General features: G+C 39.6%; 1 protein-coding gene across 1 annotated transcript; it reads right to left on the bottom strand.

The window, feature by feature from the left end:
- Nucleotides 1–828: 828 nt before the first annotated feature.
- LOC123746911 (trans-1,2-dihydrobenzene-1,2-diol dehydrogenase) lies at nt 829–17971 on the bottom strand. The gene is made up of 8 exons (XM_045728813.2): nt 17916–17971; nt 14641–14868; nt 14110–14273; nt 12117–12244; nt 10760–10883; nt 5192–5317; nt 3168–3318; nt 829–2656 (listed from the first exon to the last, which is right to left on the bottom strand). Exons 2-8 carry the CDS (start codon nt 14840–14842, stop codon nt 2559–2561), a joined length of 993 nt encoding a protein of 330 aa, XP_045584769.1. The 5' UTR covers nt 14843–14868; nt 17916–17971; the 3' UTR covers nt 829–2558.
- Nucleotides 17972–19735: the final 1764 nt, after the last annotated feature.

Below are 19735 nucleotides of genomic sequence, written 5' to 3'. Positions count from 1 at the left end.
CGGAGTAACCATCACAATATTTTCAAACCTAACCGTCGTTAGGTGTTCCACGGCCTTTTCTGTTCCAACTGTTAAGTAGGGCCAGTGAACACCCTCCTTGAATAGTGGTTCATATTAAAAAAAAATACTTAGCCAGACGAACCGTCCACTCCACTTTTTGATTAAAGTTCAGTTGGCATGTTGTAAGGAATACCAGCCGCTTCCTTCTATTAATCTGCCCTACCACTTGGGCTGGACAGTAGAGCGACGGTCTCGCTTCATGCAGGTCGGCGTTCAATTCCTGACCGGCCAAGTGGTTGGGCACCATTCCTTCCCCCCCGTCCCATGCCAAATCCTTATCCTGACCCCTTCCCAGTGCTATATAGTCGTAATGGCTTGGCGCTTTCCCTTGATACTTCCCTTCCTTTCCCTTCTATTAATCTGCGTCTCTTGCATCCTGCTGGTTAGGGTTTCCTGTTGAGAATGCCTGGGAGTTTGCATCACTGGATTCTCCTGTCATGGATCACAGCAATTTTTCTGTTGCTTTTTCATTTCATCTTCATTGTCACTGTCTCGCTTTCTGTGAAAACTATGCCGTTTCTTTTTGGTCATTGCTACTTGATATGGCCTGGTATCATCTTGTACTTGAAAGTCATCCTCACTCTCATAACCGTCAGGCCTAGTGCCGAATTGTCTATTACTGAGGCAGACCGCCTCTGCCATTTCCCCAACACGCAAATGCAGTGTATAACTGTAACAGTTGAACACAATTTCACAATATCCAAGAGCGCTTACACTGCGACCGCACATGACTGTGAATTCGTGAATCTCTAATAATTAAGCAATATATCAGAGTTTAGTTCATTTATTATGAACCCCGTATCCATCATGTGGGCGGTAGTGGAAAGGGTTACAGAGGCACATAATGGGCTCAGGGACTGAACCCCAAAATTCATTTAGCTAAGCAAGTTACAATCATGCTGAGCTAGTTACAAAATTCAATATATGTTGTCACATCAAAAATAGATTCGAGATCGACCACAGAGAGCGTGTAGGGTTCAGTGTTCTATGAGCAAAAAGGTCATGAGTAGTTTAAGTAGCAAACGCATACCAATGAATCAGTTTAGTATCTATATACCAAAATTATAATTGTGTGGGGTTGATTTAACTTCCAGACACGTTTTTGTTAATAAATATTAAACGTTTTTGTGGCTATTTATAAAAGATATTATTACAAATACACATTCTACTTGTTAATACCACCAATTAACTTTGCAACAATTTGAGCCAAGAAGTGCGACAACTGGATCACTGTGTACAGGAGGCTGATATGCCAGCAAACTCTCTCCAGGTGACAATATATCTTGGATAAGTCGCTCCACAACATTGTTGCTTGGACCCTCGACTTCCTATGGCGTCACCTTTTACATATTTACTTTTAATTTCGTTATGAAATTAGATTATTTCAGAGTAAAAATAGGTTTGATCATTATTGTGCTACAGTTATATATAGTTATGCATATATATTCATGCACCATGAACAAAGTAAGAGAACTATACTGTAATGTTAGTAATTTGACATGCATTAGTCATAGGGTCAGGCTAGGAGTTCTATTGATTTTGCATTAATATTTGCTAAAGTATAATTTTGTTGATACTTCACATGCCTTATTAATTAGCTGCTAAAATGTTTCATTAAATTTTCTAGAAGAATTATGTTCTCTATGAGCAGTTTGTAAAGTAACTCATTTCTGGTTCAATGTAGTTGCTACTGCAGCCTAGCATTTTTAAAGTTATTTACTTTTAAATTTTCTAAGGCTATTTATATTATAATGTGATCATTTGACTTTCATTAAGTAATTTTATATGAGCAAAAACAGGCATTCACTTATAGAAAATTAACCAAACTGAAGTTTTCTAACAACCATTAATTTAAACAAATGTTGCAACAGGTAAAGCCAAGTAAAGTTTAAGCTGCTGTCAACAATATCACCATCTTTTGTACTACTAAGAAAACTGAATTCTGAAATAGAAAATCCTTTTAATATGAAAACATTACTATTGTTGAAATAAAAAAATGTACTGCATAGTAATTGAGCATTTCAGACCGCATGTAACTAATAATTATTTTATAATTTTATTATGATCTGCATTTCTCAAATTCCTTTACATATTCCCTTGGTACAGTTGTATATACTACCAGTTAGTTCTTACTATAAAGCTGCTATAATGAAGGACTTCATTGAACACAAATTAACAGAATTAAGTAAGCTACATAAATGGAAACTGTGTGTAGTCAATAAAGTGAATAACCATAATTACATGAATTACATACGCATCAGAATTTTAACTTCCATGACAGAATTACAGTTATGTTCCGTAATAACTGAGAAGGTAATAGATTCTACTGATGTCATGAGAGTAAAGATTAATACAATATTCTAAAAGAACTAATACTATACCACTGATTATCTTATTGCTAACATTATACAGTATATAGTTGGGCTTCGGTCTTCAAAAATAGCAATTAGTTTATGTCTTTAGCTGAAAACTTAACACTGTTAGATTGCTTTGATGTTCTAGTCAAATTCTACTCCAACCTGTCGTCTTATTTGCTCCATGACTTCAGCAATAGTAAGAGACTCTTTGTGGCTCATCCTTGGACTCTCCAGCAAACCTGCCGCAACAAACAAAATTCAATAAAGTTTAAAAATAATGTTATTTCTCCTATTTATGCAAGAATTTAATTGTATCAATGAGTATAAATGTTAGAAAACACAATTACTGTTCCGTATTGCAATCTTCAAATATTATGGCGTACATGAGCCTTTTGTTTTTTAATATCCAAAAACAAATGTAAACACAAAAAGCTTGAATCTTCTAACTTTGTAATGTTCTAATGTTAATGTTCTTTTAATGGTTTCAGTGTTAAATTTGTTTAAATTTGTCTCCCAAAAAATGTAAAACTCAGTACTGTACACTTATTATTTTACGTTATGCCCAAAATGCTACATATAATTAATGATTTTATAAAATACTGTATAACAATACACTACCTGCTATGTAACCAATGTAATCTGATCCCCCTGTATTTTTATCATAGTTTTATTATTATTATTATTATTATTATTATTATTATTATTATTATTATTATTATTATTTCAACAAATCTAGTAGTAATTACTAACCTTCTTTAAGACAGCGTCTCACTTCAACTGCCTCATACATTAATCCTTGGCTATTAACAAAGTTGAAGGTGTGACCTGTTTTGGGAAGTGGTGACTCAAATTTTCCTGATGGTGACTCCAGGCTTTCAGGACACCACATGGGATAGTTAACCTGAAACAAAAAAATAAAATATATATACAATCGACATTTCCCACCATTCACATTTTCGCAATAATAAACATAATTAATAGAACATTTTTATTTACTGTATCTAGGTTTTCAGGGTACAACAAGCAACTTTGGTAGCCAAAGGGCTATAATACACATTGCCTGCAACCAGGGACTGTGATATTAAATCGGAGCTTGTTACATAATCATATAGTGCCAGACTTAAAACTGTTCTGCATGGTACATGAAAGCCACAAAAACACACAAACAGCAATAAAATATCGTCGTCTCGCCCTTCATCATCGTCAAGACCGAAACGTTGTCGTCTCTTCACTTTCTAGTGTGTGGTTTGGTCAACAGAAATAAAACAACCATTTATAAGGAAGTAGGTCAGTAATTGGCCTAAGAGTGTTACTAGTGGAGTACCACAAGGTTCAGTTCTTGTGCCAGTAATGTTCATCATCTACATAAACAATCTACCAGGAAAAATTCTGAAGTATGAACATGTTTGCTCATGATAAGCTCCTAGGGAAGACTGGCGACCTAGATGATTGTCATGCCCTTCAAACTGATCTAGATCAAATAAGTGCTTGGAACACCATGCGGCAAATGGAATTCAATGTGAATAAATGCGATGTTATGGAATGTGGAATTGAAGAAAGTAGACCACACACCTTACAGATTGTGTTAAAAAAAAATTAAAGAACTCTAACAAAGAAAAATCTAGGGGTGCTTTTGGATAGACTGTCACCAGAGGAACACACAAAACATTTTGCAGAGAGCATGTGTGTTGCTTTCCAACTTCAGCTTCGCTTTTAATTACGTCGATGGTGAAATATTAAAGAAACTGTTCATGAATTTTGTGAGACCAAAATTAGAATATGCAGCAGTTGTATGGTGCCCATGTCTCAAGCACATCAATAAACTGGAAAAAATGTAAAGCATGCTACAAAATGGCTTCCAGAGCTGAAAAGCAACGAGTTACAAAGGGAGGCTAGAAGCATTAACTATGCCAATGCTAGAAGATAGTAGAAAAAAAGGCGATATGATCACCACTTGCAAAATAATAAAAGGAATCGACCAGACTGACAAAGAGAAATTCCTGAAACCAGCAACTTCAAGAACAGGAGGACACAGATTCAAACTCAGGAAACAAAGGTGCCAAAAAAATATTAGAAATTTTTATCTTTGCAAACAGAGTAGTAGACAGTGGGAACAAGTTAAATTAAGTAAGAAGATGATGGTGGTGGAGGCCAAAATCATCAGTAGTTTTAAAGCTTTAGATGCCAGAGTACTGGGAAGATGTGACACCACACTCATAGTTCTCATCCTGTATTTACTCTTAGGTAATTACACTTTAGGCTCGTATCGAGGTCCCCCCCCCCCCAACATTGAACTACTGACCATTCCCAAGATGCAACCCCACAAGTTACCTAACTCATGGGTACCCTGACTGCTAGATGAACAGAAGCATTAGGTAAAAAGCTAAGTGCCCAAATCCATAAGGGCCGTGTGGATTTGGTCATTTGATGCATCAACTATTGTGATTTCTGTGTGTAAGGAAAGTGCCCAACCATTTCTGTCTTCTATAGGAATCAAACCCAGAATCCCCAATTGTGAGTTGAGAATGAAGTCAACTGTACTATGAGATCCTCTTAGTATAATATTAAGCGTTACCCTCAATAAATTTAGAGGCACATTATCTAAATAATTTTAAGTTATACAGTACATGAAATATTTTGCATATTAGTGGCTTTATATAATGTACAATTTCTGTACCTACTAATTAACCACTGTAACATATTCATAAGTATATTTTACAAATAAAAATTAATATTATTAATTATTTCTTGTGATAATCAGTGAAAACACTAACCTTGATAGTGCCCTTAGTGCCAATAACAAAGGCCTCTGAAGGCAACCATGCCCTGATGGTGGAACTCAGAGAAGCCAAGCGTCGTCCAGAGTAGACAAGCGAGACACTTGTTGATTCTTCTACACCCTGGCAACATAAATGGCGGTAAACATTTTAGACTTGAGAGATTATCTGCAACTGCAATTCATATATCCTAGTATATACTGCATTATATGTTAAATCTTCAAGGAACATTCTTAAGCATAATAATACTAAATACATGCAATACTTTAGATTTGTAAGGTACTGTACTGAAAATGAGCAAAATTATTACTGTACTATACCAAAACACCAGCATTAAATGTAATGAAATGCCATTTTCTGGGTGAGACTTGGAGGCTCCCCAGAGCTATCCAGGCTGAATGGATATGTATAACTTTCTGGCATCAGTGAATGTGCATGGAGTTCTTGCCTACCGGGGAACACTACCCAGAACCTGGCCCCCTCAGAGAGGCGCGAGAAGCAATGGCCTATAGAAACTTCCCTGTGGTTGGGAGCATTCGATGTTTGCCATCGATCGGGTCTGACACCCAGAAAGGTAGGTGTCCCAAAACAAACCCCTATTCTGGTGAAACTATTGCTACCGAAAACTGAATGAGTGGACAGAACTCCCAAACGAAAATTAGCAAACAATCATGACGTCATCACATCGCCGCACCGTCATTTGAGCAACCTTTTCCCTCCCTGAGAGGGGGAAGGTTGCTTGTGGAAGTTTTCCACAGGGAAAACTATCACCACGAGCTGAAATGCAAAGCGAAAAACAGCAACCCCGCAACCCGCAGGAGCAGTGCAACCAGTCACAGTAGGAAAAATGACGCACTCATCTCTGAGTAATATATGAAGAGAACTACACAGGACGAGTACCACCCTAAAACAAAAATGGACGTTCCTGAAAAAGGAACACAAAGAAAAGGTTGAAGTCGGGACCAAAACCTAGCTCCTCCTGCCCCAACGAAAAAGGAACCGTAGGGGCAGGAGTGGTTGATCGGAAACCTACATCTACTCGCAGACTAAACAACACAGTAGCAGGCAGGGACACAAGGTGAAGATGAAAGAACTTAGTTCCAGAACTGAACCCAGGGGCAGTCCAATATCAGGGAACAGAACATATACATAGTCCAACCTAGCACCAACAGCAGTATAGCCAATAAGCACAAACCAAGACACACAACAATGTGTAGTAAAGAGGAAAAGACCCGAAAGATGGTCCAAGCACAGGTAGCTAGGGACAAGAGAGTACAAGGAAAAGGACGAACAAAGAAGACCCAGGAGCAAATGGGAACACAGTGTACACGATCAACCACATATACAGAGACACCCCAATGTATAGAACGGTGCAGCCAGGCACTGAATGACAGGCAAGGAAGGAGTGTCCAGAGAGCATTGACGAAGTCAAGGAAGGAGTGTCCAGAGAGCATTGACGGAGTCAAGGAAAGAGCGTGCAGATAGCAAGGATTGAGTCAATGAATGAGTGTCCAGATATCGAGAAAAGATCCAAGCACAGAAAGACTACACAAAAGGCACAGAAAATAGGGGGCTGCTCCTCACAGGGAACAAAGAACAAGATAAACGAACATAGGAAGGTCACAAGACGACGCAGGCAAAATGGCCAAGCAACACATATTACAACCACACCCCACACTCATCCAAAAATCGAAAACCCGCGCCTGGCTGACAGTGCTGCCAGATTGTATAAACTCACCTGTAGCGTAGACACGACTGTGTCACGACACAGCTGAGCTGTAGAATATTCCGGGAGCATCGCTAGTGGTGTATGTCCAGAGGAGCGAGCACAGGAAGAGAAGAGGAGGCGGAGTGCAGAGGGGGAAGGCGGAGCAACTCCGAGCCACCCCACATCCGCAAGCAGAGAAAAGAACTAGGTGATTTCGCCATACATAAAACCCAGAACACTCCCAGTATCTAAAGGGCTAGGACTGGAAAGACAAGACGAGCAAGAACGGCGTATAACCCGTGACATAAGACGTGGAACACCAACCCATGAGTACTCCGCCCATAAACAAAACGGACACCCCTCGGCCTGGAACCTGAGGTCCGAACTGCACCACCCGTCTTACGGGGAGGATGCCAACAAGGAGAAGTGAATGAGTATGAGTAATGTTGAGACAGTATGGAGAGACGATGTGAGTACAAACATCGATAAATAGAAGCGAAAGAAAGAGGACCGACAAATCCGAGAAGGACTGGAGGGAAGCCTCACTGGAAGTCCACTGACGTCCAAATAATATTGTAAGTATCGAAGACATCCGCGAACCTTCAAGAACCCAGAGACCCAAGCATAAAATCACAAAGGCACATAAGGGCCCAACGGCACCCGAGACCCAGTGACAGGCAGGGATCCCGATACAAGGGGAACATGACTGCAACAAGATGTAGAAGAAAACATGTCCAAAACAAAAAGGGGTGAAAAGCACCCAAAGGAAGGAAGGACGGAACCGATGGAACCGATGAAACTGACAGAACCGACGGACCCGACAGACCCAGAGACACGGAACCGAACCCGGGGAGGGGCAGACACAAACCAACATGGAAGCAGAGGGTAAAGGAAAACCCCACACTTAGGAACTGTAAGCCCCGCTCCGAGGGCACCAAAACCCCAGCAGGGCGAATGGAGCCAAAACCTCCCAGTCAACCCCTCCCCAGACCCGAGAACCCCCACTGTAGGACCCGGGGCCAAGCCGTCCCTCCAAAGCCCCGGCCTTACAAGAAAAAGCCGGGGCAGCCATAAAAACACTAAGGAAGGGAGCCCACTGGTCTGACCCATATGACACAGCTGGAAGAACAGGCTCGAATGCCTCCACCGCTACCCCGGAAGAGGTCACCCCGAGACTGCCCGAGTCTCAACACCAACTAGACCCCTGCCCTGACTCCGAAACCCTCAGACGTGTCAGAGCCGGAAGCAAGGGGGAGGAACCGGATGTACAACAGAAGGGGAAGGACTGGAAGGGGCGGATGGAACCAGAGCCGATGCGACTCCCACCCCCAGGTCCTGGTCCCTATAACCAAAACGGGGCAGTCTCGGGGCATCCGGGGCCACAACCAACCTAGTGCGCTACAACAACCTAAATCTAGCATGCAGCGCAGCAGCTGCCTGCACCCTCATATCATGTTCAGTAGTTTAGGTGAACTGGAGCACGTGTAGACAACACACACCGCACGACTCCTGGTCAAAAGAATCACCGATCCAGTAGGTGACAGTAGGCATGGCGGAGGCACAACTGGTGAGTGTCACCCTAAGACAAGGGGACAGAGCAACCTTCAAACATGGAAGAAGCGAGAAGGGACTCAAAGGTCACATCCATCGGACAACATAGCCCCCATGGGGTTTACCAGGGCCTAGCCTTGGTTGCATGCTAAGGGAAGCCCAGGCAGGGTACTGCGAACCGGTGCCCAAGTCTACCAAACAAACTGCTAAAAGCTGAACCCCCGGGACATGTCCATTTACGGGGGCCCTAGCAGAGGATACTGCCAAAACACAAAATATATAAATATACCCAACAACAGCTAAGGGGAAACCAAGAAGGCAGACCCCCCCACCAGGCAGAAACAAAAATAAAAGAAAACAAGAGGACAATATACCCAGGTGGAACAGAGCCGGCTGCTATAAGTGGTGATAACTAGCTTTATTTAATACTACTGAAATGAGTACTAAAAAATTATTACCATTTTATAGTAAACATTATTACAGTAGGCCTACTGAAAATAAATACTGTACTAGAAATAAGTACCAAACATATTAAAATTATTCTTAAATATTCAAAAAGATTGCTGAAATTAGTAAAGTACAGAACCGAAAATTCATACAACTGAGGTACCACTTGCCAACTTGGTACATTTACTTGATCTGTACATCGTATGCATTCATTCTGAATCTTATTTTTTTCCACCTTGCATCTTTATATGTCTTCAGATTTTTTCCTCCTACATTCCTTTTGCAGAGGAAACTAGATTTCCTTTTACTAAAACTAGAAACTAGAAACTCCTTTTTCAAGAGGAAACTAGATTTATTCCTCCAAGGAGTGCCGGACCAACCGGGCTGTGGTGGGTATGTGGGCCTGCGGGCCGCTCCAAGCAACAGCCTGGTGGACCAAACTCTCACAAGTCGAGCCTGGCCTCGGGCCGGGCTTGGGGAGTAGAAGAACTCCCAGAACCCCATCAACCAGGTATCAACCAGGTACATCCTCAGTGTACTACTGGGGAATCTGGGCTCAATTTCCGGGAAGGCTACAAATGGTTTGGCATATTTTTTAATTCAAAATGATCTGCTACCAAAAAATTTTGCCAAATATACCCAGTTTGCTAACTGTAGGTAGTAAATGGGGAATTGTAACTTATCCACCAGTGCCCACTGGTTAAGGGGTGGTGTGAAGGATAAACATATCAATAATTACACTATCTGTTCACATATGTCAGTTGCTTAACACTCTGGCATCGTGATGACGTTCACGTAGTCATTAAAACAATATACGCAGTTCAAGGCATGATGTCAACGCAGTCAACAATTAATTTTTGCTTATTCTTATAGTAAGTATAAACATTGTGAATGAAAAAGTTTACCATTCGGTTGTGCGCTCATGTGCAATGCCAGGCCTACTTTTTGGTGCGATGCAGGTGGCCCACTGGGCAGTGAAAATGTTAATTTATAGACTACTTATACATTTACAGTAGTTGTTCTCGAGCCCATTGTTAACATAACAATGAGCACTGAATTTTGTAACTAGCTCTTCAAAACTGTAACTTGCTTAACTAAATACATTTGGGGGTTCAGTCCCCTGAGCCTATTACTTTATGTGCTTATGTAACCCTTTCATCTACTGCCAACAGGATGGGTATAAAATGCATAATAAACTAAACTAAACTCCTTTCACTTGATGACTCTGTTCACCTAGCAGTGAATAGGTATCCTAGGAGTAAGGAAAGTTTTGTGGGTGCATCCTGGGATTAACTATAAGTTTATAGTGAGCCTTAGAGAACTTCAAAAAGCCTTCCTGTCAACAACAGTAATCAGTGCATGCATGTTTAGGCCATCTACAGCCTTTACACAAATATTGTACTTAGCTCATAAATTTTATGTTAAACAAACATAATGTAAGTTGATTATGAGCTGGATGCTGCCTTCACAATGAGCAGCAACACTGCTCCAGGTGAGGGCAGTGAGGGCATGGCTTATTGACCTTGAAACTATTTCCCCTCTGTGTGGCATACTGTACCTTACACTTATGTCTATAAAATAAATGAGTAGTAAGCTCAAAATTACGCATTCTGTTAAACTATTACTAGAAATTTACTTTGTGTATCCAAGGAAATTATCCAAGTATCCAAATATTACAGTATTTGGTCACCTGATAGTGTTAAAAATCCCCCAAAAATAAGATTGACCTCAAACAGTACTTTACTACTATAGATATTTTACTAATATACTGGCACTCTTTTTTTTCCCCAATGATGTTGATTAGTGTCGATATTGTATAAAGTATACAGTATATACCCATTTCAATGAAACAGACTCACATTGGCATTCAGGTGTCCACCAGCAAGCACTTTCTGTGGCTTCTCTCCTCCCATTACTAGTGTGGCAAACTGCACTGGGTAAATTCCTATTTCCAGGGTGACTCCTCCGCCAGTTTCTTTCTTCCTGTGGGAAGTAGTAGAACTTTGGGGTCACAACTACTAGTGTACACAGTTCTGGGCTTAATTAATGTTGAGTGATAAAAACATTATTATACATCAATATTAAATATTCTTACAAGTATAATTATACCCCTAGATCTTTCTCTATGTAAGTGGATGTGTGGGATGAGTGAGTGGTGTGTGGGGGTGGGACCAGGTGGTATTGTTATAGTAGGTATGTGGTTATGCATGGATTTGAGAGGGTTGGTGGTGGATGGGGGAGTGAGGGGTGATGATGGATGTCATGAGGAGCTGGTAGGTATAGAAGTATGGGGAGGTTAGTGCAATTGTGGGTTAGGATTTGCGTGGAGTGGTGTGGGTGGGTGTACATAAGTATGGAGGGTGGTGGGTTAAGGGGTAATGGTTGTGTGGGAGGCATGCAGTGAAGTTGTGTGGGGTATCTTGAGGTTATCTTGAGATGATTTCGGGGCTTAGTGTCCCCGCAGCCTAGTCCTCGACCAGGCCTCCACCCCCAGGAAGCAGCCCATAGCAGCTGTCTAACTCCCTGGTACCTATTTACTGCTAGGTAACAGGGGCATCAGGGTGAAAGAAACATTTTGCCTATTTGTCTCCGCCTCCACCGGGGATTGAACCCGGAACCTCAGGACTACGAATCCATAGCGCTGTCCACCCAGCTGTCAGGTGCCCTGGTAGGGTAGGCTGGCCATTTAGCAGGGTTGGGAGGTGGATGGATGTAGATGGGTAGGGGGTTGAGCAGATTATGTGGCAGTAAAGGAATGGCCAGTACTATAAAGTATTGTCATGTGGCAATAGGATAAAAACTATTATTTGTGGAGTGATGGCAGCCTTGTTCTTCCAATTTCACCCTGAATGGTAAGAAAGCAGGCAACCCATCCTTCTACAACAGTAGTACATACAGTATAAGAATAATAGTGTACATGTAAAATAAAAAAAAAATTAAAATAAAAAATAAAAAAGCCTACACTACCCTAATATAAGTTTGTTAATCTTTTTTATTTTGATCAACTCAAGTCCCAATGTTCCTGAAATTTTCTTTTTACTCCAGGTACAATACCTACTGTATTATCACAATCCACATACTGTACATCCGTATCATAATTTTTCCGTTACCTCGGGGCATTACTTGAGTCAACTTCTGTACAAGAAAGACATTACTCTAGGCCTCGGCTACACACACACACAATGGGCAGAAAACATATGCCATACTCAGACTTACAGCAGCCTCTCTATATTCTCCACTGATTCACCAAAGGAACAGATAACTTGCACCACTTCTCCAATCTCTCCTGACTTGATTCTTCTTATCATCTCCTGGTACAGAGGGAAGAACCTTGACCATACTGCCTAAAAGAACACAAAATTAATATATTTTCCTTGCAAATTGTAAAAAAAAACAAAAAAATTATTTATTTAATATATTTATTTATCAGTAAGCAAAGCTTGAATGGTCCCCAAGCACATACACATACTGTATATCACTTAAACTAAACTTAAGACCCCTCACAGGATTCAAACCCCAGCTGCCAGGGGTCTCCCATATCAGCAGCACTGGTATTCAGACCACTGCACCAGTGATCGTCCTGGTGCAATAGTCAGAGTACCAGAGCTGTTGATGGGGGGAGACCCCTGGCAGCCTGGAACAAACTCCCTTTACTTTCTTCTCAGTGTTCATATTTTGTAACCACTTAGTTGATATTAAAGTACTGTATAAAATAAGAAAAATAAAAAAAGGGGTGGTAGGAGAAACAAATACTATGTATTTAGAATCAAACGACAAGTTTTCTCTGATTGCTTTTCATTCACTTCTCCAAAAACATGGGCTTTAGGCCCATGTCCTTGTTGACATGGGCTTAAAGCTGAGTGTATACTACAGAGATGTGGATGACATATTCCTGCAAGTACCTGATACTGAGCACTTGATGAGGCTTAGGAATGCATTTGAATGAAGTTCAGTGCTACTATTCACTTATGAGATTGAGAGAGGAGGTAGACTACCTTTCCTAGATGTAATAGTCTCAGTAGGGAATGGAGGCTTTAACACTGCAGTCTACACTAAGGTAACTAACATGGGAATGTGCCTAATGCTAAGAGTGAGTGCTCTGATAGGTACAAGTGGGTGTTGTCAATGCCTATGTTAACTGTGCCCTCTCGCACAGCTTCAATTGGAAGTAGGTTGACGAGGAACTCGGTAAAGTAAGGCAGGTCCTAATCAATAATGGATACTTTAACGCATATGTCGAGGAAATCATCAAAAGAAGGCGAGTCGCCATGCAACTTCAGATATAACAGACAACAGTAAAATATTGGACCCCTACTAATTAAGTATTCCACAGGAACTTCTTTGCCATGGCCCATAAAACTGATGAGAGGATCCTGAAAAATATTATTGATAGAAATGTGACCCCTACTGGCACCAGAAGATTAAACTAATAATATACTATAAGAACAAGAAGACTGCCAACTTCATCAGGAAGAATTCCCGACATCAAACGAATGTCGTCTACGCCTTCACCTGCCCACTTGGGGACTATCAGCCCCAATGAATTCAATATACTGTACTATATAGGCAAGACAACAGTATCCCTATCAAGACATCTAAAAATGTACAAGCAGCAAGACCCTATTAAGGAACATATAGTCTCTATACATAACCAAACCATCACCAGATATCCTGACAAACAACACCAAAATAATGGATCGATACAGCAACAACAGACGATTGAACATCGGTGAGGCACTAAACATCAAGCAAACCAAGCCATGTATCAATAACCAACTACCACCAAATTATACTGTGCCAACTTCCAGAACATGATGGAACATACACCATACTGCCCCAGCTATTATGCAACCAGGAGATTAACAAGATACAATGGCCCAATGAGTGAGGTGCTCCACCTTCACCTCATCCTCGAATATATATCATGCAGCAAGAAAATTTGTAATCATTTGAACTCTGTATTTGACAATGATAACAGACTTAATGAAATGCATCCTTAAGTGTCAGGCCAAATAAAACTAAAAATGAACTTTTGGAGAGTGATTTTTTTAACTTCCTTCTCAAGTGAAGACAAATTTAAGGAAAATAGAGAAGATTCATGCTAGAATCATTGATACATATGGAACGGAACACAAAAGTATTATACAATTGTTAATTTTCTTACAGATATTTTCTCTTCTATGAACAAGCACTGTGCTCAAATACTAACCTCCATCAGGAAAACCTTCTTTTTCTCAGCAAGTTGAATAAGCTGCTTAGTCTCCTTCACATTTAAACCAAGGGATTTCTCACAAAGGACATGTTTCCCAGACTGGATCATGAGGGAAGCAGCAGCGAGGTGCTGTGTCTGGATTGTGCCAATATACACCACCTCTGTAAAATATATTTTGATATACTGTAAAATTTGCAGAATTCATAATATATATAATTTGTATTGTCAGGGACAGGAATCTTGTACTTAAGATCCTTGAGGTCCCCCTAGACCAACTTTTAAATAATTAATTTACTGTATTCATCTTATGCCTACAATGCTCTGTGTATTAAAGGCTTCCTTTAATATGCTTTTTCTGTGACTACAGAAAAAGCATATTAAATGTTTTTTTCTTAAATAATTGGGGCCTTCAATCGTTCCTGATGGTTTTATCCAACTGGATTTTGAACTGAAGTAATATCTTGGCATTTATGTCTTGAGCATATGTTAACAAAGTCCAGAAAACACACCAGCTCCTCACCAACTTACCTACATCAGGATCCTGAGCAAGCTCTGCATATGACCCATATGCCTTTTCCACTCCATTTCTTGATGCAAAGCTTTTTGCACTGTCAAGTGAGCGTGCAGCTACAGCCACTAGGCGGTGCTCCCCTGAGGGTAAGGCCTTCAATGCATTTACAAAGTCATTGGAGATCAGACCGGCACTTACTATGCCCCAACGTGTTGCCATGTTGCTGCTGAAATGTCAAGTCAAATCTGAAATGGGAACATTGTAACTGCTGAAAATTATTATAGCATTGTATATGATTTTAACTTATTTAGTTTCATACAGAGTAAAATTTTTAAATAATTTTCATGAAATAGTGTTACTCATTGCAAAACTTCTTCATGTACATATCCAGAATTCTGACCGAGTTATAAAATACATTTATAAAATCACAAATACAGTACAGTACAGTACAGTAAATCAACTATAACACCTTACTGACTAGCACCCTTACCACTTACTACACTTCAAATCCCATCCACCATTTTAATGTTATATTAACACTGCAATGGTACTGTCGTAGGAATAATAATAATATTTTTGCTGGTTATGAGTTATCTTATACATCATCCCTTAAATAATATCCCTAAGAGTACAGTTCAACAATTGATTTACATTCTCCATCTGTGTAATTTCATAAGTGTAGTTACAGGATGAGAGCTATGCTCATGGTATCCCATCTTCCTAATACAGTATTCTGTCATATGATCCTTTGAAACTACTGACAGTTTTGGCCTCCACCACACTGTCACTTAACTTATTCCAACCATCTACCATTCTGCTTGCAAAAGAGAACTTTCTTATGTTTTTTCGGCAGCATTGTTTCCTTAGTTTGAACCAGAGTCTTCTTGAAGTTGCAGTTATTCTTCTTTGTTAAAATTGTTAACAAATTCTTCTTTGTTAATTTTGTCGAGTCCTATTACTATTTTGTATGTAGTGATCAAATCACCTCTTTTCCTTCTCTTCTAGCCTTGGAATACAGTATTTAACATTTATAGCCTCTCCTTGTAGCTCTTTTTTTTGTTAATTTCGGAAGCCATTTAGTTGCATGTCTTTGCACTTTTCCCAGTTTATTGATAATTCAGTAATATAAATCATTGTGTTTGGGGACAGGAAGTCAGAGTGTATTCATACACGTTTTGGCTTTTATCGAGATCCCCCTCACCCCAAGGCCAAATTACTGACTCCGCCCAGGATACAACCCCCACAACAAGCTGACTAATTCCTGAGTACCTACTCACTGTTAGGCAAACAGCAGCATTAGTTGAAAGGAAAAGCACCCAACCATTTCTGTCCCACCCAGGATTCGAACCTGGAATTCTCAATTGTGCATCGATAACGAACCCAACTGTACTACCGGGACTGATGTGTTTCTTGAGATATAAACCACCATACAAACAATACATATTCCAATCATGAACAATTTCTTGAATAATTCACCATCCATGTATTTAAAAGCGATTCTAAAGTTGGAAAGCGTAGCTCCTCCCACAATGTTCTTTATGTGGTCCTCGGGTGACAGTTTACTATTCAGAACCTGAGATCTCTTTCTTTATCAGAATTATTTACAGCCTTTTCACATCATTTATAGGTTGCATGTGGTCTATTATTTCCTATTTCATGTTCCATAATGTGGTATATATTCACATTAAATTCTATTTTCCTAGTTTATTCCATATACTTTGTCCAAGTCTTCTTGTAGGACATGACAACTTTCTAAGTTTCTTACCTTTCCTAGTAGCTTGGCATCATCAGCACATGTGAGTACATGTCCTGTGTGTGCCTCTTTCTCTGTCTATATGTGTACATGTGTCTGTGTCTACATGTCTATGTCTATACTATGTATGTCTACATGTATGAACGTCTACATGTCTCTGTGTTCATATTCTCTTCATTTGCACGTTCTGTTCTGTTCACGTTCTTGACTCGGTGTTTAGAGGTATGCCACCAAGCTAGTCCCCAAGCTGAGGGGTATGAGCTACAAGGAAAGATTACTGGAACTAAACCTCATGACTTTGGAAGACAAAAGATTTAGGTGAGACATGATCACTACCTATAAAATTCTCAGAGGAATTGACAGGGTATATTATTATAAACTGTTTAGTACAGGTAGGATGTGAACAAGGGGACACAGGAGGAAACTTAGTACCCAAATGAGCCACAGGGACATTAGAAAGAACTTTTTCAGTGTCAGAGTAGTTAACAGTGATGTGGTGGAGGCTGATTCCATACAGTTTCAAATGTAGATATGATAGAGCCCAGTAGGCTCAGGAATTTGTACACCAGTTTATTGATGGTTGAGAGGCAGGACCAAAGAGCCAGAGCTACACCCCCCACAAGCACAACTAGGTGAGTAAATAGTTTCTATGTTCACATGTCTATGTCTACATGTCCCAATATCTGCACGTCTACAATTTTTTGTCTAATGTCTTCATCACCATATGTCTACACATCTATGTCTACATTTACCTGTAATACAGTTACCTATATAATTCACACACGTTTGTCAAAATGTCCCTATGTCTACATGTCTATGTCTTTACATCCGTCTGTCTACATATCTCTTATGTCTACACCTTTGTGTGTCTATTTGTATTTGTATTTGTATAATTTGTTTCGTTAGGGACAGGAAGCCTGTATGTTATCATCCTTAATTGCACTCAACCCCTTTAAGACTGCAATTGCAATTCTGCAACTTTTTTTTAAAGACATAACTGTAACATGCATGTATGTATATGTATGTACATATATCACAATCGGGAATCCCGGGTTGGAACCCCGAGCGGGACGGAAGAACTAGTTGGGCAAGTTTCCCCTATCACCTGATGCTTCTACTCACCCAGGAGTCAGTAGTGCCACCTTGTGAGGGGAAGGGGGGGGGGGGAAAGAGACCTCCATATACATGCCTCAAGTATACATATACACACACGCTTCCTCCCCCAGACAAACCCAATTAGTATTAGAGTTTTTTAAATATTATACTGCATATATAATAATGTTACAATGAAAAAGGCACAGAAATGACTACATAAAGTGTCGCATCCAAGGTGGTTGTTAAGGAGTGTATTCCTTGGCAAAGTGTGTCCAAGGGGTACTGTACATCTCTCAAATTTACTTAATATTAAACATGACACACTGCATACTTTAAATATTCTAAAGTGGCCTCCACTGATACTCCATGTGGCTCGATACTAAATGTGAACAGTGTGTATCACCAGAATATAAATATTAAAGAGAGGCGAGGTGCAGGAGGTACCTTGAGCGGCCGGGGGTGAGCACTGACCTTCACACTACGCCTGCCCGCCCGCCAGGAGCTCCCACCTGTTGATTATATTATCTATCCCTGCCCTAAACGCTTTACGTAATACTGTAGTGGCTTTAGGCATTGTATGTACTAGCTCTATCTATAAATCCATCAACTTTTTGTATCTTACCTTGTATGTATGTACTTTACCTGAATAAATATTGAATTGAATTGAATTGAATATTATACATTTCCTTACTTCTTTTTATATCAATGCCATGTTAGATATTTATTTTTACTGGTGAAATAATTAGACTATTCCTTAAAATGGAGATATATATATACTGTATATATAGTGTGTGTGTGTATATATATATATAGTACATCCACAATACTGTATAGTCTTATCAGATATATATGTTGAGATATGATCTCGTGGGTTGGCATGGAAACAATTAAATTATTAGTGGCTCAGTGTCATGGTGATACTGCTTAAATGAGACCTCTCCTGTTTCTCATATACATCAATGATCTGCCAATTGTTTCTAACATTCTTAAACCTATACTATTTGCGGATGATACTACCTTCATCTACTCAGACCCCAACCCACACATGCACTAAATAACATTCTAAATAAAGAATTAAAAAAATCCAATCATGGGTGTCAACCAACAAACTCACACTAAACATAGAAAAGACCTACTACATTTTATTGGAAGCAAATCATCAAATTAAATTCAACTTCAGAAAGACAATGTTAACATCAGCAATGAAAATGATGGAAAGTTCCTTGGCCTATACTTAGACAAGAGACTCAACTTCAGCACCCACATAACATAAACATACAACACAGCCAAAAAGTTTCAAAACGGTCGGTATACTTTCTAACATTAAATATTATATTCCAAATTCTCCTCTTCTCATTATACTATGCACTAATTTAATCCATCTTACATACGCTATCTGTGCATGATGGGGTTCAACCACTGCAAACTACCTCAAGGCCATCATCACCCAGCAAAATTCTGCTACTGTCTCAGAACAATAACAAACTTCTGTTTTCAGATAACACACAGTCCCTCTGTTTAAATCCCTAAACATGCTAAACATACACTCACTCTACACATTCTCTTGTGCTATTTACATGTACAAAACCTGGTTTCTAAATGCAAATCCTCATCTGAAACTCTTCCTTGACAGATGTAACAGAACCCATAATCACCACACCAGAAATAAATCTCTTTGATATCCCTTTGAGGTGCTTCAGGGGCTTAGTGTCCCCGCGGCCCGGTCATCGACCAGGCCTCCCCAGATTCAAACTAAATTTGTACAAACACTCTATGCAAATAAAGGGACCTAGTCTATGGAACTCACTCCCTAATGAAGTAAAAAGCTGTCCAACCTTTGCCTTATTCAAAAGTAAAACCAAAAATTACCTCTTTTTCATTCTAATAGTTTTCTACCTTGTGCTACCCATTTCCCCAATATGTGCCTAAGACATGCAACTTCACAATTGTAATCACTGCTATCAACTTATATCATAGTTGTTATGTTGAATGCAAATTTTATTTCTATGTACCCATTAATAATCCTCAAATTAAATAAATAAATAAATTATTAAAATATAAGGAGCAGAATAATTATATGACTAAAACTTACCTGATGCATGCAGCCGCATCTTGCATTATTTAATTTTCGTATCTTATTTGTATACTACCAGCTGCACCTGAACTTGAAGATCTTCCTCAGATGTATCTATTTTTTTGTAGTCCTCTATACCCATTATCTTATACATATTGTGATTTTGGCATTTTCAAACCAATTAATTCTG

The sequence above is a fragment of the Procambarus clarkii genome, chromosome 93 (assembly GCF_040958095.1).
Source record: "Procambarus clarkii isolate CNS0578487 chromosome 93, FALCON_Pclarkii_2.0, whole genome shotgun sequence".
NCBI classification, from domain to species: Eukaryota; Metazoa; Arthropoda; class Malacostraca; order Decapoda; family Cambaridae; genus Procambarus; species Procambarus clarkii.
This window is presented reverse-complemented; position numbering and strand designations above follow the sequence as displayed.